This window comes from Mastigoproctus giganteus, chromosome 3 (genome assembly GCF_048544385.1).
Source record: "Mastigoproctus giganteus isolate SK-2022 chromosome 3, ASM4854438v1, whole genome shotgun sequence".
Taxonomy (NCBI): Eukaryota; Metazoa; Arthropoda; class Arachnida; order Uropygi; family Thelyphonidae; genus Mastigoproctus; species Mastigoproctus giganteus.
In genome coordinates, this window is record NC_143577.1 from 135,976,740 (window position 1) to 136,000,800 (window position 24,061).

General features: G+C 37.9%; 1 protein-coding gene across 4 annotated transcripts in view; it reads right to left on the bottom strand.

The window, feature by feature from the left end:
• rols (zinc-RING finger and ankyrin repeat domain-containing protein rolling pebbles) overlaps positions 1-24,061 on the bottom strand; it is a 428,429-nt gene that overhangs the window by 45,634 nt on the left and 358,734 nt on the right. For all 4 annotated transcript variants that reach the window (XM_090369443.1, XM_090369444.1, XM_090369445.1 and 1 more), the window contains 2 exons: positions 17,242-17,417; positions 3,435-3,567 (listed from right to left, as the gene is read on the bottom strand). In XM_090369443.1, coding sequence (XP_090225569.1) covers positions 3,435-3,567; positions 17,242-17,417 — 309 coding nt within the window. The remainder of the gene's footprint in view (positions 1-3,434; positions 3,568-17,241; positions 17,418-24,061) is intronic.

The following is a 24,061-nucleotide window of genomic DNA, read 5'->3' on the forward strand; positions in this document are numbered from 1 at the left end:
TAAATCCTCACTGGGTAGTTTAGATAGCCTGCCTTGATGGAACATGAAGGCCTTGGGGTATTGAACGTGAGGATAAGAACTCGGGTAGGGACCAGATTCCCATCCTTTCGTATCGATATTCACTTGACAGCTGTCACTCCTTGGTCTTTCAATTCAGAGCTGATTTCTTCTTCGGAGACATGAAGAAAGTCCCACTCTGATATAACACCTCATGAAGAATTCAGAGTTTTGTGGGGAGTTACGGTGATAGGTATTCCCCTTATGGATGTAGAGTTCAAGGTTTTTACCGCTTGTTTTGTGCTGGAAGCTTCAACCAAAAGGTCGCCAGAACGCAGTCGTTTAACGGATTTAGGTGAACTTGCCAACCCTTCTAATCCTTTCTGGATAAAGAAGAGTGGCATCTTTCTAATTGACTGCTCTCCGGTGGAATGGAGAATGAGGAAAAGCGGTGTCACTGATGGTGGTGGTGTATCCTCAGTCCTGGCTTTTTTTGCAGAGCTGTTTTCTGTGGTTTCATCTCGATTAGGTAGGGGCCTTGTTGGGGTCCCAGAAGAATGAAAATTTAAATTACTCATAGGAGTAAAATAAAAAATTCCGATGCCCTAAGTACCTCACCCACCACGAAAACCTACGAGGGGACGCCCACTCGTGAACTAGCAGGTACTACGTACACGAATGGGACGCCAAGTTCGCTTAGGAGCACCACACCCACGTTTCCAATAAGCCTTGATCCCATCCCAGGACCAAAGGGAGGGAGACTTATTGGAACGCAGTTGACCCTAGCAGTAAGGACCACCCGCCGATTGATCCCAGTCGGGCCGGTCCGGGACCACCCGTCTTGTCGAAGCAGGGGCCAAAGTGGTGTATTAAGGCTGGGCCCGTCAACCATCAGGATCCCCCCTTTCCGAATTCCACGGGTTGCGGTGCACGGCTGCACACGCCGGATTCCAATGATGTAACCCTGGAACCAAGGTATATGCGCTGGATCCCAGTGATGCTAATCTGGAACACCGGCAGCATCACTGGGTGGTCCTCTATCCACGTAAAAGTGCCCACGTCGAGGGGCATGGCGAAATACAGGCCAATCACCTCTCCCAACAAAAAAAAAAAAAAAAAAAACAAGATCTGACCAACTGCAAAACCAAGAAGATATCAGACCATTTGGAGAGCCAGAACATAATGGCCGAACAGCAGAAAGGATGCAAGCGGATGAGCAAAGGGTACAAAGAGCAATTAACCATAGATGCCGCGGTTACAGAGCAAGCAAGTCTACAAGAAGCGCCGCAGTAATCTGTACACGGCCTACATCGATTGCCGTAAGGCTGGCTAATAGAGAAACAAAAATATACAAATCCGACAATTCGATAATGACAAACGCCCTAGAAGTAACGAATACGAAATGGAATACCACCATTAAGGTCGAGAACATCACAACAAGACCGATCCCATCAAGAAAGGAATATTTCAGAGAGATGCTCTGGGTCCGCTGTAGTTTTGTCTAGCACTCAACCCGTTATCTACCATGACCAACAGCAGCAAGTAGGAAGTAACCTCAAAGAAGGATGAAAAACCTGTTCACTCTCACCCATCTGATTTAGATGGATGACATAAAGCTCTAAGCGGTAAACCGAGAAGCACTTCCAGCAACAACTCGGGATCACTAAAGAACTCAGCAATGATATCAGAATGGAATTTGGTTTATATATATGAATTAATAAATTAATGAGAGGAATTACCTTCATAAAGACTTAAAGAACGCTTCGATGCTGACTCTCTCCCTCCGTAATTTAAATAAATATTAAAAGTAACTTAAATTGCACCGGGAGAAAAATTTGCTGATAAAAAGCACTGGAAATCAATTTAGAGCTCCAAACCCAGAATACTTCCCACCACCAACCAATATCCAAGAGCGAAAGAGGACATTAGGTCCATTAATAAAAACGAATGCCAAAATAACATACAAATTTAAAAAATGATAAAATTATATTAAAAAAGTAAAAAATAATTATATCATTTTAACTTGAACACTTAGACACACTGAAGAAGAACCTCTTCGCACTCAGCAAAAGACTACGACGTTACAAAGAGAGCTCCCACAGAAAAATAAACCACTAATCTTCGATGAGGGCCAAAGACCCTTCTACAGGAGTCATGGAGAAGACCGGAAAACGGAAACGGACCACCCGAGCAGAAGACGAAAGAAGACATTAGGTCCATTAATAAAATGAATGCAAAAATTTGCATGATTTTTTATTAATGGACCCAATATCTTCTTTGGCTCGTGAATATTGGTTGGTGGTTGGAGGTATTTTGGGGTCGGGTTTGGAGTTGTTAAACTATTCATTCCGAGGGCGTTTGATCATCCATTTTTTTCCCCTCCTAAGCAAGAGTAAACTAAACTGTCTCCTAAACGCGTGCTTTTTCAGAAAAACTTCAATACAACATATGCATCAGTGAAAAACTTACAATCTTTACCTTTTAACCTTGTCACATATCCTGGGTAATAATGAAAACTTTGAGGAACTGTTTCAGTATTTAAAACGCATAAATTTGTATTATTATATCTAACGATAATAACGTGAAATTAGTAATAACTAAATCATGAACAGGCACAATACGGCCCAAGAGGTCCTTGTACCAAAAAACCTCAAATACTCCCACATGGACAGGAGAGTGTAGCAGCACACGCTCTTTGAGTGGACCATGGTTCGACTCCATGACTGCTAAATACGATTAACTATTGTATTCATGATTTTCTGTAAATTCGTCTGAGCCGGTGGTCGTGCTGGAATATAAACAAGAATATAAGCTATTGCCTGAGTACTAGCGCCTCCTGAATTCTTGCTCAGTATACTCAGCCGTGATATGACTTGACTTTTTTTTTTACTAATCAGCATTGTCCAATATCATCATATTGGACAATGCAACTAATTTACCCAATATTACAATATAGCTTTAACCAAAAAGCACCGATTCTATGGATAATACCACTACTATTTAAACTGCATGTCATTTCCTAAAAATGTATACCAGGCATCCACGATTTGAGTTTGATGCACTTAATGCAAATGTAGTTGGCTCAATGTTACCTGCAAACTAAGCTCTGCTCCACCTGAACGAAAAATTTTATGTTCGCCTTGAAGCCATTCCTAAAATTCGTTATTCATTGATATTATTAATTTTCTTTATTTTCTGTATTTTTTCTCTTGACCAGAGAATAAAAAAACAAGAGATTTAAATCTGACCAGATCTGCATACGCGGGCGTGTGCTCATCTGGTAGTGATATGATCTATTTACGTTTTAACAAATGTAAATAGAGCATATCAAGTAGTAAATTAAGCATTTTTTTTTTTTTTTTTTACTAAATACTTGCATTTATTGAATATTAAAGTATCATTTGAAATATCTATAAAATAAGAATGGAAAACATTACCTAGTTTTGCTCCTTTATGCAAAAATCGAATGACAGCAGCTTTATTTCTAAATCCAATTGCTCGATCAAGTGGCCTCATGCCCTCTAGGTCTACGTGTTCCACTATGGCTCCTTTGTCGAGCAATAGCTGAACCTGGAATGTGAACAATGAATTCACTATGTTGTATATCTGGTTTTATAAACAAACTAGCTAATTTCTCATTTGTGGTGATCAAATGAAAAATTAAAAAATATCCATTGTTTTTCGTTGCTGCAGGGTCACTTCTTGCTGTTGCTTTTATTTGTGCTGCAAGTTGAGGTTAGTGATTTTCTATTTCACTTATTTTAATACTGCTTGGTTGGTGCCGCTCTTTTCACACATTTTTGTATTATTATTTTATAATTCCTTTAGCTGGTGTTAGTTTATCGGTTGGTTCATTCGTTCGGTGGACGGCAGTCAAACAAAATAAATAAATAAATAAATAAAAATAAAAGTAAAAAAATCCCACACCCAGGAAATCAAGATCTTGGTACTAGCAAAATCACGCCTCTACTGGAAGCTTTTGATACTGTTGCACATGGAAGACTGCTGTACAAATTGGAGTGGTATTGCATTAAGGGCAAGTTGCTGCAATGGATAAAAGGATGGTTCAGTGGGAAACGGCAGAGAGTGGTAATAAATGGACACTGCTCTCCATGCACTAATATTATTAGTGAAGTCCTACAGGTTTCGGTATGGGCCCATTGTTGCTTTGTGTATTTATTAATGATATCGATGAAGGAATATCAGGCTTAATGTCCAAGTTTGCAGATGATACAAAGGTTGGCGGGGTTGTTAATGATAGTAAAGACAAAGGTTGGCGGGGTTGTTAATGATAGTAAAGACAGTATGCTACTGCAACAGGAGCTAAAAAGATGGGCGGATTGACTGAGAAGTGACAACTGAAGTTTAATATTGACAAATGCAAAGTACTCCATATGGGTAGCAGTGACCAAAGAGAAAAGTCACAACTGTGTGTGGTTCTACACTCAGGGAAGTGGAGAATGAAAAAGACCTGGGGGGTAATTGTGTAGTCAGATATGGAGTTCTCTGAACAGTTCAGACGGGCTTCCAGATAGGTCATGAAGTTTTGTCAATGATATATAGGAATTTTGCTAGCAGGACAAGGAGGTGAATATACCTTTGAATAAGGCAATGGTGAGGCCACACCTTGAGTACTGCGTACAGGTCTGGAGGCCTCATTTTAGGAAGGATGTAGAGTTGCTTGAATACAGAGAAGGGAAACAAGATTGGTGAGGGAAATAAAGGGGTTCTATTACCAGGAGAGGCTTAAATTCAACTATCTATCGTTTTTACAGTTCAATCAATAAAAGGCCCTATCTTATTCACTGTCTTCTTTTTAGTAATCGCATACGAAAAAAAAATTCTTCATCTCCGCTTCAGCTCTCTTTTCTAGTGATTTCTCCGAGTTGGCTTTCGACTGTCTTACTACAAAACAAGTTTTGTTACAAATACCGTTATAATTATCGTATACACCAATAACTCGAGATAACCGATATTTACCCCCAAACTGTTTTCTTTTATTCAATTCAACTATTATCCTCTTGTCATCCATCGGATCATCTTATTTTGGTGAAACATCATGGAACCCAAGAAATAATTAAGCGCAATATTAAGTCAGCCTGTCTTGAACCTGGTGGCCTATTATTTTTCGTTTCACAATAGAAATCTCTTAGACATTTTGGATCGACATGACGTAGTTTCAAGTTAGATAAAAGGATTCCCATAATGTATTTTTTTTAATAAGAAAAATCTCTTTTGACACTACCCACTCTATGACCTTGTGGTTATTAACTGCTATTGTTCGTTGCACTGTCATATTTTGAATGACCTTTGGATCCATGGTGAGAACCGATTCAAGAATATTCGAGCAGCTGAACTTTTTCTAGTATGTTTAGAAAATAACAATCACACATATGGATCAAAATCTCGTTCTGCAAAGGAGTATTTCCAGTTCATTGTTTCCAATCTATAATAGACATGCAGTCACTTGTAATGAAGCAATCAAGTTGCCCATAGAGATTTTGTCATATCCGCTGAATTGTTTGTAACATACGCAACTACCATCTTCATTTTATCACAAGCCGTCAAGGTACATTTGAACTTGATCTAACTCTACATACAAAAACATATTTATTATGGTCACCCGGAAAGTTATTTCATCTACCCGTGTGTATTGTGTCGGCATGCGTGTTCTCTGGTCGATTTGCCTACTTTGCTGGACGAAAAAACCGCAGTTTCTAGGGAAAAAAAAAAAAAAAAAAAACCCTTGCTATATACGCCTGAGACCGACTGACTCAGCCACGGAGTGAAAAAAGCCCTTTCGTCATCGAGGGGATTCGAACGCCGACCTTTTCCTGCCGCTGTGGGAAAGGCGGTGACAATACCACTGTGCTGACTCTGTATGCAGTCTGGTTACTTTCAGAAAGCCTTTGATATACAAAGCATGACCTGCCCACCCCATCCTCCTTATCTCTCCAGGACACGGTTTACTCACTTATCCCATGTCTCCGTTATTCTGATAGTATTAGCATTGGTTGACCTAATTGAAAACTCAAATATGTTTAATTTATTTAACTTACTACTTGCATTGCTATATAGGTAAACGAGAATTTGCATCTTTTTGGTTTTTGAAAGCTTGGTGCATCGCATATCGTTTCATGAACAAGGTGATATATGACTGCTGGTTGTTTTTGCACGTATTTCAGTGTTTCTTTCTGTATATACTGGTCATTTTGGTCAATTTCAGTAACGTTCATCATTCCTATGACTCTGCCTAACCTCTCCACTGATTTAGAGTTTCCTGAATCCTTATTGCTTCTCCGATAATACTAGAAAAAAAACAAAAACAAAAAAAAACCTATTATTTTTAGGCCACCCGAATAATTAAATTCATCTACCGTGATGTGTGTCTTATGTCTCTTAATTGCATGTGTTCTATGGCCGATTTCTCTGTTTGGCTGGACAAAAATCCCCAGTTTCTGGGGGGTAAACCGTGTTATCTACGCCTGAGACCGATTAACTCAGCCACGGAGTGAAAAAAGCCCATTAAAGCTCCTTGCGTCGTCGACGGGACTCAAACCGGGACCTTTTTCCACCCGGTGTTGGGAGGACGGTGACAATACCATTATGTTACCCGCGCAGAGATAATACTAGAAAGAAGCCTTGCAAATCAAATCAATTCCATCTTTGCAAAACAAATTTCTCGATTCATAACAGCAGGATGTGGTAAGAAAAAAAATTCCGCCGTGAGCCTTACACAATCCGTGAAATCTAGAGTAAATCATCTCTTTCATCATATATATTCATCTGTCGTATCTGGGCAGAACAAGAACATAAACATTTTTTGCCTAATTCCAGCATTTTCAAGAATGACCTTATATTTCTTGACAAGTCATCAGTTTACTTATGTTTTAAATAATTAGTACCCACATGGATCATTATGCCCCCAGTTGATGCCTGTTTAGTCACATCATTGGTTCCTTCTTCTGTTCCATCTGTCCTTTCATCAGTTTCTTCTTCTGTTCCATATTACAGAATACATGTGACGGTTCCCCGTATAATCGAATTCCCTCAGAAATTCCACTAGATGTGGAACTAAAGCATTCTGCACTCAAATATTCACTCCTGGGGGTCTGTTTTTGTTGAGTTTTGCAAGGTTTAGACTGGGTTTCTCTCTCACTTGAGTCTCTGTCGACCAATCTGAAGACTATCCACTAATTACAACCCTTGGCCTTCTGCCCTGCAGCCACTCAGTAATCCACCTTAGAAGCTTGACAGTAATCCCAACCTGTACAAGCTTATACAGTAATCTCTCGTGGGAGACCGAATAAATTCTTTGCTAGAATCCAAATAAACTATGTCGAAATTCATCCCTACACCCAACTTATGAGTAACTGTGCAAAAATTGCCTACGTTAATTAAACATGATTTTCCCTTAACAAAGCCATGTTGTGTGTCTTTCGACTACATTTATCTATCTAAATGTTCCTGGATTGCACTCCCAATTCCATTGAAGTCATAATAGCCGGGCTGTAGTTACGAACTTCACTCTTAGAAAGGCGTTTATATTTTGGCACATCTCCAATCAAAAGGAATTTCCCCGAGTCCAAAAATGTCTCATAATTAACCCCAATGGTTCAGTACACTCTCATGCATTCTCCCTCAAAACTAACGGGTATATGCCAACAACTCCGGGAGCTTTACTCGCCTCTATTCTCAAAGGTTTGTATAATAAACAATTATCTGTAATTACGACATCACTAATATCATATGGCTCAGCCTCACTCGCACAGCCGCTTCTCAGCATGAAGGGTCTTTTGTCAGTAAAGACCGATGCAAAGTATGCATTCAATTCGTCCGAAACATCACCTGGATTATCTAAGACTTTCCCACAACCAGTGACTAGGGTCCGATCTGATTAGCTTTCTTATTCGTTGTATTCACATACATGAGAAATCCTTTGTTCCATTCTTCGCTGTCGAATCCAGTGCTTTCCTCATACGCTGCAGCTTGGCCTCCCTAACTTTATTAGTAACTATTACAGATCAACTTTCCTAAGTATCAGTTTCTCTGAACCCTTAAGGTATGGTATGGTCAGTTATACTGGCAAAACTTGTTGCACCGCTTTGCTCGAATGAATAGCGTCCCTACAAAACAGATTCCTTCTTCCTACAATGCATCCACGCAGTTAAAAATTTCTCCCCAAGAGCCATGCAGATTCCCTCAAGTCTTTGAGTTAATCCACAAGGCTTTCAGCATATAATCCTTTCTATCGTGTCTGGGCAGAATTACAGATGCAAACACATTCTGACCTAATTTGCATCATTTTTAAAACTAATCCTATATTTATCCAACGGTTGGTCAGGTCTTATGAGTTTAATATAGAGTACTTAGTCCCCACATGAATAATAATACTCTGTCTACCTCTTTTAAAATCTGAAAATTTGTTAGTAATATCATCAATTGTTGCTCCTGGGAAATACACTCTGGCTCTGGCTCTGGAGCACCTCTCTTTATTACAAAAAAATGTTACCCGTTTCCCTTGCAATAGACTCACCCAATGTAAACTAGATCGCATTCAACCAGAACGGAAACGCACTCGACTGTTCTTAACTGGGACCCGATATGAATCCGATATTGGCAACAATATGCAGTAATATGTACCATAATACGTCAATGTTCAAATAATTCAATTATTTCACTACCAGATTTCAGTGCAAACTTCAATTCATGTGTTATTTACTGTGACTTCGAAACTTCAATGTCTTTGACTGAATGAGCAGTCGTTTATTAGGGGTCGAACTGTGAGTCAATTTTACAATTTTGGCACTGTGGTGGGTCATCTTTTGTGAGAAGGTAGGTATGAGGAAGTTACGTATATCCAATTCGGTTTCTTGAGAGGGTGACTTCCTTTTTTCTATATGACGGTGAATTACATATCTCTCACTTTATTCCATTGGCTGACGTTTTGTTTAAAACAATGTACGTATTGTTTTGTGTGTTACTCCAGAGTGCTGACTATTTTTAAATGTTAATTTAACACAGGATTTTTAATCGGCTCAAGGAATTTTAAAACCAGCCAAGATAAGCGCACACGTATATATTCCATCGTGCGCCTATTATATTGAAGTATCTATTGGAAGGTCTAAATACTTACTATATATCCGGGGTTATTAACTCTAAATTCATATTAAAAAGTGCATGCGTGTCTGTTCTTATCTAGCTCAGTGGAGACAACTAGTAATCCTTCACATCATAGGGAAACAGAACGGTTCAGTTATGTCAGGACAAGAAGAATTTTCCTTCACATCATAGGGAAACAGAACGGTTCAATTATTGTCAGGACAAGAAGAATTTTCCTTCACATCATAGGGAAACAGAACGGTTCAGTTATGTCAGGACAAGAAGAATTTTTCTGAACATTTCTACACCGTAGAAAAGGATATATGGGTTTCATCATCACTGAAAACTACGGTTTTCAGTCCATAAAACAAGAAAATCGACCATAAAATTTACGCAGTTTAAAGCAATATATTTATGTCTCACTGATTTTGAAAATAATCATTGATAAATGATTATATATAACTCATATATAATAATCATTGTGAACCTGCAAACAACGGAGTTGGTGCAGTTTTACAATGATTTTATTATTATTGTTGTTCTTATATTATTTCTCCCTGATTGGAGATTCCACTCCGTGACGGGTACTGTTACCAAGTACACAGGGTGGTTGTAATGTCTAGTGTTATTGTTGGTAAAGGAACTCTCTGACTTTCTGGAGTTCCTTGTAGGTGTTCTCTGGGAGACTTATTGCTGCTAGGCTGCTATGTAGTCTCTAGCACCATGCCGGTGGTTGACAAGATGATCGGGATGGTCGTTACTTCTTGCATATTCCACATCTCCTTGACCTCATGTCTCAGGTTCGTGTACTTCCTAATTTTTTCCTCATGATTTTTCTGGACATTGCAAATGTTGGGCAGCGCTATGTCAATCAGGTAGGTAGCCTTTTCCATCTTGTCCATAAGGGTTATGTCCGGTCTGTTGTGCGGGATGGTCTTATTATTATTATTATTATTATTATTCTAGCCCTCTAGCATTCCCGCTAGAGGGCTAGTGATAGCATGTGTACTGTATCAACGCTCCAAGAGAAAATTGGAAATTTTTGCTAGTTGTAAGTTGTTAAATTCATTCTTTTGTTATTTATTTTGTGAAAGTGCTTTATCTGAAACGTCTAGTATTGACTACTCCAAAGTTCTGCAAAAATGAATCAAAATATATGCAAAAAGTGCAACCTACCGCTGCACGTGCAGGAGGTGGTGTGTCATGGCTGCAACAATGGGTACCATTACAGATGCTCATTGAAAGAAGCAACCTATAAAGGAATGGCGAAACAAAAGAAACAGCAGTGGAGGTGTATATTGTGCAGGAAAGAAGAGAGGGAAGAAAGAAGTGAAATTTCCTACTCGGCAGAAGAATTTCACGGCTTGTTGCATTCACCAAAAGAAGTGAACGAAGACTTAGAAGCCACACAAAAGCAGGCGAACACCCTTAATATGGAAGACGTGCTGAGAAAGCTATCCAGTAAAATCCATTTGCTGGATTTACTAAAAGACATAGTACCAATAAAGAAGCAAATGGAAGACCTGAAGACAGAAGTAGAAGATATACAGAAATCGATCTCATTTGTCTCAGATTCCTTTGACAGAATACAAAAAAGCATAAGCAAACTACAGGACGCCAACACAGCAATCGGTAAAAGAATTGCGGAGCTGGAAGCCTCATTCAAGCAAAATGAGGAAAATTCCAACTTGCTTAACATAAGGATAGACTCGATAGAGCAGCAGTTGTTAGCGAATAACGTAGAAATTGTAGGATTAACTGGATTAACAGGCCAAGATCTAGAGCTTGTTATACAGCAGCTAGGACTTGCATTGAAACTACAGAACAACAAAGAAATAGAACACTATTACATACCAAACAGTAAGAAAACAAAAGACAAGCCAACACTAATTGTGAAGTTTTCAAACCATGTGGCAAAGGAAAAATGGATGAGAAAGGCAAAGGAGATCCGACTAACAGCAAAGGACATATATCAGAACAATAGCAATAGCCCAATCTACATAAATGACCACTTAACAGCCCACCTCAAGCAATTGTTTTGGGAAACAAAACAACTAACAAGAACTCACAGGTACAAATTTTTATGGCTAAAACATGGCAAAATTTATGTGAAGAAGAATGAATCTTCAAGAGCCATTAGAATTCAGAGTTCAAAGGATTTGCAGTTTATAAAATAGACTCTTTTATTGTGAATAATTGAAATTTTCAGAAATCTAGATTTAAGGTAAAATTAAGACATCAGGTATGCTTTTTGAGGACTCACAGATTTACAATTCACCTTTACATTTTATAAATAATCAAAATATTCAAGCTCTTATAATTGATAAAAAACAATTCTTTATGGTAGCTCTAAATATCAGGTCACTAAGAAAAAATTGGTTTAACTTCTTGCAATATATAAATCCAATGAAAGAATTTATCTCTTGTATAGTTTTAACGGAGGTTAACATAAAAAGTGAGGAAATTTCCAATTATAACATACAAGGTTATGATAAGGTCTATATATTGAGAGAGTTGAGAAGGGGTGGAGGAATAATAATATACTATAGAACATGCTTTAGGGCAATACATGTTTACCACTTAACTCAGTCTTGTGAAAACTGCTGTGTCAAATTATTAGGAGAAGACTCAGAAAACACATTCATGATTTGTGCTTTTTACAGGCCACCATCAGATTCAATAAACAGCTTCCTAATAGAATTAGAAAACATTATTTTGCAATGGGACGACATACAAACAGATAAGACCATACTAGTAGGAGATTTTAATATTAATTTACTAGCCGATGTAACTGATAATGTGATACCCAGATACTCTGCAATCTTAAACAATTATGGATTTGAACATACCTTAATTGGAATAACTAGACAACAAAGGATGGAGGGTAATATAACAGTCAGCTCTTGTTTGGACCACCTAATTACAAATATCAAGTTGAAGTATGCTAATTCCTACATACTATTAAATCAACTTTCAGATCACAGAACATGTATACTAACAGTAGATATGTATTCAAAACAACACCCATGTGAAGAAAAAAAATTAACAAATGCTATGAAGAAAAATTATTTATCAACAGGGAAACTGAAACAGAACATAGGAAACTTGTTAATACAAGAGCAAGCATCATACACAACAAATGTAAATGTTTTTTCAAATAAGATAATACAAATTATAAACAATTCGAGGTTTAATACCGAGAGAAAAGTTAATCACACAGCCAACAACACAAACACTGGGAGTAGCAGGATTAAGCTTAGGAAACCTTGGATGACTAAAGAAATAGAAGAACTAATGGTACAAAGGGATAAATATTACAGGCAGTTTAGAAATTGTCCATCTAAGAAAGAACATTATCACAATTATAAAACACTCAGAAATAAAGTGACAGGTATGATAAAAAAGCAAAAAAACACTTATTACAATCATCTATTCATGGATAAGCAGATAACACAAAAGGATAAATGGAGCATTATAAATAACATGTTAAGTACAAGGAAGAAAAAGTCAAGGGGAAACCAAATTAAAACACTAGTAGAACAGATTTCTGGTGCAAACAAACAATATGAGGCTGCAAATAGGTTTGCCAAAGCTGTATTAGATCTCAACAGATATTTAATACATTATTGCCAAAATTCCTTTACTCAACAAGATACGCTTCCTCAGATAATGAACTCTTGTGTAGTCTTAGCTCCACATTATACTGAGATTCTTAAAATTATAGAACAATTAAAGAACAAGAAATCTTACGGACTGGACTGTATTACAGTAACCGAAGTAAAGAGAAACAAAGAACAGTTCTCTGTTCTCTTGGTAGAGCTAATAGCACGGATGTTAGAGTCGGGAAGCTATCCTACAAACTTACTGTCATTTAAGATAATTCCTATATATAAAAAGGAACCACCAGATGACTTTTGCAACTACAGACCAATAACAATACAGTCAGTTTTAAATAAGATAATAGAAAATTATATATTTTCCCATATAAGCAAATATTTACATCAATATGGACTGTTAAACAGCTCTCTATTCTCATATCAGAAGGGCAAGAGCACACAGACATTATTAGAGAACTTAATAGACTCTCTAAACTTACATTTAAACAACAATAACTTCATATTGATTTTATTTATAGATTTGACCAAAGCATATGACCTAATTGATATCCCAATATTGCAACAGAAATTACTGAACTATGGAATAAGGGGAAGACTCAATCAACTACTAGCAAATTATTTAACCAAGAGAAAAATAACAGTAGAAGTAGAAAATACAAAGGGGAAATCTTATAATGTAAAGAGAGGAGTACCTCAGGGCACTCATGCTGGGCCAATCATGTTCAACATCTATATAAATGACATATTCGAAGTAATTAAGAACTCCTTTATAAAAATTTATGCGGATGATATAATCTTATATACAATAGGAAAGGACCTAACAAAAATGGCAAATGATTTACAACAGGATGCAATACATTTACAATCTTGGCTGCACAATAATAAATTAGCACTCAGCTTTGAAAAAACTAAATTTTTGGTAATAAGGCCTCCTCATCAAACCTTGGACATTCAACCCTCTATCAAATTGCACAAACATGATTGCCTACATGAACAGAATTTCCAGAATTGCGAATGTCTAACTGTGGAAGAAGTCTCAAATCATTGTTACCTTGGGTTATGGATCGACTACAGTCTAAGTTGGATAATGCATATAACAAACTTGTACAAAAAAATGAGATTTTATGTGTACTTTTTCTACTACATTAAGAATAAGTTAAATCTTAGAACAAAAGTAACCTTATATTATGCATTAGTGGACTCCCAACTCAATTATTTAGTAAATATATGGGCATGAGCAAATAAAACAGAAATAAGGGCAATAGACAACTTAATGAATAGGATTCTGAAACTTTTAATGGGGACAAACTCTTGGAATGACCTGAATAAGAGAAGGCAATTTTTGTTGAAACATAAAAAATATTGTATTCAGTTCAAAAACTAAAGTTAAATCTATTCTTAAAAAATCTTAACACTATTTTTGAAGAGTCGAATCTGCAAAGAAATGTCTCACATAATTTAAGGAACCCAAAAGCAATTACTTTGCCTCACCCTAGGATACTAAATAGATTTGGAGATAGGCACACAATGAATGTAATAAACAACTTGTTGGCAAGCATTGATTTCAGGCTCAGGAGAAGTTATCCCATCTCCAAATTAAAATTCCTAATAAGAAAATTCTTGATACTCAATGACACAGTAGATTAGAATTGATATGCAAATAAACTACCTCTGTTTACAGTGTGGAATATACTATGTGTAGTGACTTCATAGTCTTTTCTGTAAGATAACAAATTTGTACAAAACTTGTAAAGGAAGAACTACAACTTGTTGTCAAGAAATTTACTTTTCTTAACAAGTTCATTTATTGTAAACGAATTCTCTTGATAAATAAAATTGTATTGTATTGTATTGTATTGTATTATTATTATTATTATTATCTGTTCATTCCACGAAAGAAGCCCACCCCGGGATGGCAAAGTGCCAGGAGGGTGCTAATTACATGTCAGGGTATGAGACACTACGGGCAGTGGGTTACATATACTGGACACGTTTTCTCGTCCCGAAATATTATGTACACATTTTATATTTAATATTTATTTACTCATTAATAATTCTGTTTATACAAATCATATACAATAAATCCTCGATTTACCGGACTCCGATATAACGGATTTCGGATTTAACGGACCGGACAAATAATAATCTTAATATTAATCTCGACCATATTATTTTTTTAGGTTTGACAAAACTTCAGTGTTATTATTAATTAAAAATTAATAATTAATAATAAATTAATTAAAATTAATAATAATTACCTATTTACATTATTGTTTTGATAATTACTTTTATTTTTATAATTAAATTCAGGAAATTGTTTTTTATTCTTTCGCAAAACATGTTCAAAAAGCTGTTTTCCCAGATTACAGATAACAGAGAAGAGCTGGTGGTGACTTGCGAGGAGCACGAGACTCGGAACACTAAACTGCAGGCCTGTCGACTCGCTTTGTTTCAGTCTCAGTCTGTCTCAAGCTATCGTGCGGTACAGTTGTATACAGAGTGTTTCTGTGATTTCTGAATTGTGACTTTATTTATTAAATACTTTTGCAATCCTTACAATTTAAAATGGCATCAAGTGATAGAGGAATTTAAAGAAAGCGCGTGAACTTAAATGTGGCACAGAAATTAGAACAAGGCATCTCAGTAGCGTGTTTGTGAAATTTTCGGCGTAAAAAACAAACTGTTTCTGATATCCGTTACAAAGGCCAAATTGCAACATTTACAATTTGCAACAACAGAATATTACATTTTCAACAGAATATTATTACATATTCTTTATTATAATATAATAATTTTATATTATACAGTACTGTATATTGTATTAAAGCTTTTTTTTTACATTAAGAACAAAAAAAAATGCCCCCCCCCCAGGTTACAATCGATTTAACGGACATCCGGCATCAACGGACACTCCTTCTCCCCTATTAGTCTGTTAAATCGAGGGTTTACTGTATTTACAATTCAGTAATTCCATATATAACTTATATATTTTCACAACAGTAAGGAAAGGTATATTTTACCATTCAATAGCTTACCAAATTATTATTGTTCTTAAAGCAGAAAGTCTTCTTTGGTATGTTGTCACTTTGCAACCGGTTCATATTTCGGTAAGTCTATAAGAATTCTGGAAGATCGCTTTCCAGTATGTTGCATCCTCACAGAGTTTTGCGGCATCTATGTGAAGAGAGTTAATATATTTGCTGCATTTGATGGGAAGAATCTTTGCAGGCTACTAAGATTGTTCAGGATTGGACGCAGTGGATGATTTACTCCTCCGCAACATCTAGTAGTGGCATGTAGTTTGACTAGAATCTGCATCCAAGGCTGGCGCATCCACTCCGCCCGTGAGTATTTCTGTGAGAGTGTGTATGCTCCCGTTATCGTCCGCTGCATCCAGAGTGTGATGTTAAGGTGTGAGTAGACAATGGCCCTTGAGATAGTAAAAGGGTGGCCAGCAACTCTGTTAAGCCATCGCTTAACATCGAGTACTGGTTCTTACCAGTACTCGATCCCAAGGACGGACTTATAATGTGAATGAGGAGCTGAGGACCAGATTTGAGAGGCAATTGCAATTGGCAGGACACACTTTAAAATGTACTTGGTCGCTAGCTGAGGATCCTTAATTCCTACTAGTTTTTGTCTAGTAGGAATTAGGCCATAAAGCAGCGTATATTTTTGTCTTCATGTGGGCAAAGGTGAGTCTGTCATCCCACTTAAGACCCAGGACCAGGTGAGAGTACACTTTTGCCACACTAGACCCGTTCACAGAGATCGAGATGTCATTTTTATTCTGCTTGTAAGTTATAGTCATTTAGGCAGACTTCTGTGCATTAATGCGGAGCCCAATGCAATCCAGATAGCTCTCAAATTCTCGGATTGCGCTATTTGCCATCTGCCAAATACCTTCTGCTGATTCGTGGTCTTTGGACGTGATGAAGAATTCACACGGTCAGCATACATTATAATATTGCAGTACCGAACAAGAAACGGCTCCAGGTTGGCCGCGAAGAGGGTAGTAAAAAGAACTCCCCCCCCCCGCCTGTGTCACTCCTCGGGAGATAGTAAAGCAAGCTTTTGGTGCTTAACAGTAAGTTTCCTTTGTTCCAGCAGGCTGCTTATTATGTTTAACAAATTTCCTCTTATATTAAAATAATTCATTAAAATCCCAATGAGGGCTGGAATTGAGATGTTGTCATAGGCCGCAGAGATATCCAAAAAAATAATACCAGTTTCTGTTTCTCATTTACTTTCTTATGGAATATTTAGTTTCTCATTTACTTTCTTATAGAAGATTTGGTTTCTCATTTACTTTCTTATAGAAAAAAGGATAGTTCGTTTCTTACTGATATAAAATTTATTTTGTGAATGAAATTTTGCTCATGAACATGAGCAAAATTTCTCATGTTCATGAGCAAATATCAGGAATGGAAGAGAGAGATAAATCAAACAGACACGAAGGTAAACTTGCACCATTACTTTCTATAAAATGTTATATTATTTTTTTCTGGTAAACTCCGCAACTTACCACATCCGGGTTGCCATTCGACGCTGCTAAATCTAGTGGCGTTCTACCATGCTTATCCGAATGATTAACATCAGATCCATGCTGAATTAAACATTGTACTGCTTGGTGACGTCCTTTCAAGCATGCCCAACAAAGTGCTGTTAAACCTTCTTTATCTTCGGAAATAGTAGAAGAGCCTAGTGAAAATAAAGTAATTTACGAATTGTAATTTCAATTTGTTGCGAAGGCAATTTTTGATTATGAGAAAGACTGAAATAAGCTATTCTATTATACAGTATAACTCTTAAGGGCAAGACCCTAAGATGTTACAAAAAATAAATAAAAAGCACGATGCTTTGATGATATTCGCAGTCATTTCAGTTAGTGATATCAGGGTACGGTGGAAATGCAAAATCATTTTACTAAGGTTCTCAAGAGATATACAGTGGCGGACAAAAAACTACATCACCTTAAAAAAGTAACATTTGTAGTGAAACGTATAAGATATTGCTTGATTACAGTCATTTTTTGTTGCAAAGCAAAGGTATTGCATCAGATAACGATTCTATTGCATCAGACAGTAACTGCAAGGAATTGCATCAGCCGTTTCTATAAATACGGCTTTGGAATGGTATACAAGCACATTAATATCCTGTTTTGCGGAAGTGTAAGCATGGCTCCATATGTTCAGTTGACACCAAGAAAAAAAAGTGTAGCTCTTGATCTATCCCAGGAAGGGCTTTCTACGCGTGGTATCACTGATAAAATAGACTGCCGCCAGTCAACAGTATACCGGGTGCTGAAATTAAAGCATGAAACCGATGATGTGAAGAGAAGTCCTGGAAAAGTCCTACACCTTCCCAAGATCGATATTTGAAATGGCTATGCTTTCGTAATCGCCATGCTAGTGCTCCTGATCTAAAACTGCACTTTGAGATGGCCTCTGGTGTTGAAACAAGTATAAGAACTATCCAAAGACGGCTTTCGAAATGTGGTCTGCATTCCTATCGGCCCAAGAAGAAGAAGTCTTTGTTGACCCAACAAATCAGAAAGAAGCGACTTGCTTGGGCTAAAACTCATGTTTCATGGACAAAAGAGCAATGGGACACCGTCATCTTTTCTGACGAAACGAAATTCAACCTGCATGGCTCGGATGGGAAGTGATATATCAGAAGACGAAAATCGGAGGCGTACAATCCTGATTGCATAACATCGACTGAAAAGTTACCCGCCGGTCAGATGGTCTGGGGATGCATAACAAGCAAAGGGGTGGGGCGAATCACGTTTATTAACGGAACTGTGAATGCAGAAACCTAAACTGCTATCTTGGAGAAGTGCCTGAAACCGGTTATTAGGGATTACCACACAGACGTCGAAAACTGCATTTTTCAACAGGATTCAGCACCTTGCCACACAGAAATATTGGTAAGTTTTATGCCATTCAGATAATGACGAATATGTGTTTTTGTTTCAGCTTAAAACCTACTTACACCAATGTTTTCCCTCGTTTTTCTCCTTTAAGGTGCAGTCATACTTCAGAAACGCCGGCATTACAGTGTTGGATTGGCCCGGCAACAGTCGAGATTTGAACCCAATTGAAAATTGCTGGTACATTATGTCGTCTTAAATTGCTCAGAAGAAGCCAACAAGAAGTCACCCTTACAATGTAGGAACAACAATATATTGATGATTAATTTTGCTGATTTACAGTGCATAATACCATTACTTTAACTTGCCATTTCAGTTTGTACACGTAAATGCAATAAACTGTATGTTTGGTTGTCATGATTACCATTTGCATGATTTCTCATATTTCCATTAATTACGCATTTTACCCTTTGGGAAGATATTTATAGCAATTAGGTATATCAGGTGGAGTCTTTTTATTGGATTTCATTCACAGAGATATATACCCCATCTAACATATGCATTTCGAACATTTCTGAAACCCACAATGCAGAGCAAAACATTTGCAAAATTCACAAGTGATGCATTTTTTTATCCGCCACTGTAAGTACCAATTAAGTTCAGTGAAAATACGTTTTTCACTAAACTTAATTGGTACTTTCATTGAGGTAAACATCAATAAGTTATTCTGTTGAGATTTAGATTATTCTCAAATTTTTTTCAGAATTTTATGATCAAAGGAGTAAACTGTCCTTTGAATATGATCATGACATCACCAGCTTTTTCTTCTTTCGTGCTCTGGAAAATCAGCGCATATTAAAATTAGGTATTATGTCTGTATTTTCTCTTCAGAAAGTGAGTTGATGGCTACCCTCCGTGATTCACACTGAGAGTTTAAGTTATCTAGTGATAGATTACTTACTTAAATTTGAAACTCGGATGCGAAGATAGGAAACAACGATCTCATTTGCGGGAGCAGAGTGGATATAATCATCTTCTTTCCTATATCGCGTAGAAGAGTCATGGATATAATCTAATCCATGGTTCCATCTCATCAATGAAACAAGGAATTTTTATGGACTTTTTTTCACAGCTTGGCTGAATTAGTCAGCTCAATTAGTCGCAGGATGGTTTATTAGAAGACCATGGAGGACTTGAACTTTTGAATCTTGGAGGACTTTGTCAGGATATATATTCCAAGGTTTTGATAATGCCAGCAGTCTGATGCTAGTAGGCTGCACTGCTCTAGGTTTATTTCTACAATGAGGGTTTTCGTTCGACCTATATCTGAAATTCTGCTTATTCACTTCTCCATTTACATAAAAGTTTGCTTCGTCAGAGAACACCACACCTTTCAAAAACTCTCGTCTGGTTTAATTTCGCGCAGAGACCATTTGCACTTTTCAAGTCGTCGATCAGGATCATTCTCTGTCAGATGATGCAGGATTTGAAGTTTGTACGGATGAAACTTTTTTTCTTTTTCAGCGTGTTATGCAGCGTGCACTTGGGCACTCCGATTTCAGCACTGGTTCGTCTGACGGATTTCTGTGGGCTGGCATGAAACTCAGCAATCACTGTAATTCGAGTGTCTTCACTTACAGAAGAGAGACCACTTCAAGGCTTGTCGGCGACAGATCCAATCTCTAAATTTCTTCACCAGTTTCCGAACTGCGCTGTGCGTTATTGGATTCCTTTAAGGTTGTCTAGCATTCAACTCGTCTGCCACTTCTCTCTGGATACATCCCTGACGACCACTAAGAAGGACTATCTATCTCCACTCTTTCATCCAGTGCTAATGCCATATTTTCACCTGTAAAGAAAAACATATTTTTACCATTGTTTCCATTTCGGATACCCTTTAGTTTCAGGGATGATTTCAGGGACTCTTTAATGTTACCTGCATTATGGTTGGGACTGTTCAGGTATGAGAAAAGTTGTATTCTTCATTATGACCGCAATTCCTTGTTTCGACTTCTACTTCCTGGATTGGACTTATAATACTTATTTTGAATATTCATGGTGGGACTAAGTGTCAATTGGATCCGAAGATACCGTCACAGGAGGGCCGCCGTAGCCTAGTGGTCAGGCGCGCGGGTGCATAAGTACACGTGCCTTGAGTGACCGGGGTTCAAGCCCGTGACTGCTGAATACGGTGCTGTTTCTTATATTCTGTGTATCTTGTAAACTCCTCTGATCGTTTGGTCGTCCCGGAGTATAAACAGAAAATTATTATTATTATTGCATTGTGATATGAAATTACACTGAGAACGAATTGAGCTTATACGAGGGAATCTGATATAATTGTACATCAACATTGTTCAGTGGTACAGCATTATAAATAAGTTTCTTGGTTGCCGTGAAGGCTAGGTGAGACCAATAGTACAATAAATAAAAAAATATATCCCTTGTTGCTCAGCCATGATATTCTGGCTCTCGATGTGGTCAAATATCTTCTTGGTTCTCCAGCGGGTCAGGACCTGATACATTGTTTTGAGACTGGTGTTCGGTCTTTACTTTACCGGGTTTGTAGCGTCGTTGAGTGTAGCCTTCAGATAAGTGTTCGTTGAGTCAATTACTCTGGGACAGAGTCGGGGGGGGGGGGTTATTATCTGGTAAACTGCTCTGTTTTGTGCCTATATGTATTGTTGAAAAATTTGAACCAGTTGTCTTGGATGTTACTTATCCCCGCGGTTCGCCAATTGTGGAACTTGCTCATCGACTGTTAAACTTCTTCCCCATGAAATTCCATTTCTGTCATTTCTTTGACTTTCTTCCCTTCTAGGTCTATCATGTAGCGTGGCCGTTACGGCTACATTAGCTGCTCTACATGTTAGCAAAAACTCTTGGAGCGCCTGCTCATTTGGGGTCAATTCCCTTCCTGCTTTCCTTGTCCGATTTTCCTATAGAAGGCCCTGCAGTTTTCATCAAATCCCCGATTGTCTATTTTCCATAGGGCACTATCCCTATATCGTATATCGGCGAAGTCTCTTACTGAGTGCCATGGGGTTCTGACTGAATATGTCAAGGTAATTTTCGATGCAATCATGTATCCTGTGGATGCTGTCTCAGGGCTAAACTTTTTGAAAGAGGCCTTGAGCCTGACCCTTTCTGTCACTGCGCATCTTAGACAGGGCAGCACGCTCTCTTTGAATGCAATGAATATCTGAATGAAAGACAGGAACTGCTGAGTAAAATAAATAATCTTTCAGAAAATAATGTACATTTGCTCATTGAAAATTTGATGTCTTCACTACATTTCAACAGTTCTCTGAGGCAGTTTTCAAGAAAAGACTTGCAGCTAGAAATCTGCTGCGGAGTCATAATGATCCAGATTAACTTACTTTTTGGGAAGAACATATCGGAAGATAGCTACAAACGCAACAGGAAATGATAGGTAGACCCCTTTCTCCTCCAAGTGATTCTGGACAGCTCACTAAGAAACTTTGTGTATAAACATGACTAAATTATTAGGAAGCTAACCTTGAAGAATTGTAAATAATTGCTTAACCATACAGTTAAGAACGTCCATATTTCTGTGCACCCCAACACGCTTCTCTCTTATGAAATCTTATTTAAAAAATAATAAATAAATAAATAAAATAAGATCTTCACTCCATAAGATGAATCCTGCAATAATCTGAAATGCCATCAAGCCAAGAACACAAAAAACTCCAATTTCTGCTTTCTGACTGAAATAACTACGCTTATAGGAAACCTTCTACAAGAACGATCATTACCACTGCGAGTGCTTTAGTGAATGCTGGGAACTTCCTCTCCTGGTAAGTCCCCTGATGTATAAATTTTGTAGAATGGCATAAATCGCTTTATAGGTAACCTTTAAGGTTTCATTTCCTATAGCCTAAAGCTCAGGAATACTATGTGAACTCGCAACATGGAAATCGCCTTGAGGAACTTCTATAGCCCTACTCTACAAGCTCGATTCTACTAGGGAAGAAATTAAATCCGACTATATATTTCCTGAACAGAGAGACTACTGAACAGTCTTTACAATTGTATAAAATAGAAATGCATGTAACTATTGGTAAGTAACAATTAATACTGCTGTAAAAACGACTGTAAATAATTTTCAAATTCTGTTGCTAGAACTGATCAGAGAGAGTGGTAAACCTCACTGAAATATAAATAGTGTAATCAATGTTAACGGTTTATTTCCTTGTTAATGCTAAAGTTAATAGGGTAACTGATATATAATGCTTTTGAAAACTGCAGAGTTCTTTAAAAATGTTTGTCTTGGCTGTGTGACTTCAATTGGTTTTCGGAGCTCCAGCCTTTTGTTTTTTTCTTTTTTTTTTTTTTTTTTTTTTTCTTTTTTTTTGCGGGCTCCCAGGCCTGGGCAGTCTGAGTGCGGGATAGCTGGCATCCACTGGTATTGCACTACCTCCAGTGGGTGCGGGATTTTGTGCACTTTGGCATGTAGGAGGATAAAAAAAAAACCAGGCCCAGCTACACGTGCCTGAGGACAGGCACCAGGCAGCAGCTGCCCAGGTGTTGGCTGCTCCTTTGCAGAGGTCCTACATTCAATACAGATCCACTAGGTGGAAATAGGCTATGCCTAGGGCCTACCCTTGATACCAGGACACACACATGTGTTTTGTACTGTGTTTCCTCAACTAACTCTCTTGAGGATTGTCTGCGTGGGTAGAACAGTGGTATCGTCATCGTTCTTCTCACACCGGTTGGAAAAGGCCCGGGTTCGAATCCCGTCGATGACGCAAGGAACTTTAATGGGTTTTTTTCACTCCGTGGCTGAGTTAGTCGGTCTCGGGCGTAGATCGCAAGGTTTTCGTCCAGAAAAACTGGGGTTTTTCGTCTAGCAAAACAGAAAAATCGACCATAGAACACACGCAATTAACAGATATAAAACAAACAGCACAGCAGATCTCAGTACAAAGACGAAGAAGTTCACAGTTTCCATTGTAAGAATATCCAGGAGAGAGTGGGGACTATCAAGGCGTTCCCTACTGCTCTACTATAATGCTGTTTTTCTCCCAATTGTCTCCTTCACAGCCGGGTCTTTTTTTCATCCGGTTCCTATCGTCAAAATGAGAGAGAAGCTCAATTCTATTCAGAGTGCAATGATTTTGGCAACCCATCGGGTCTGCCGTATAGTTTCCACAGCTGCAATCCAAGTAATGCTGGCATCTTTCCATTAGACTTAGACATAATCTATAGAAGTCTTTGCTACCGACTCAGGAAAGGCTTTATCCTTGATATAGAACTCTCCTTAAATACAGATGTTAAGAGAGAGAAAGCTCGATGTCTAAATGAGCTTACTAATGTGTGCAGACCAGATGGGACACCTCGGCCGTTGGGCTGGTGACCAGAAATTTTTTTTCCAAGTGTGACCCTTGTGATTCCCAAAAAGAATAGTGTCTGGTTTCCCCTCAGTCTTGAATCATCGTTCCTTATGACT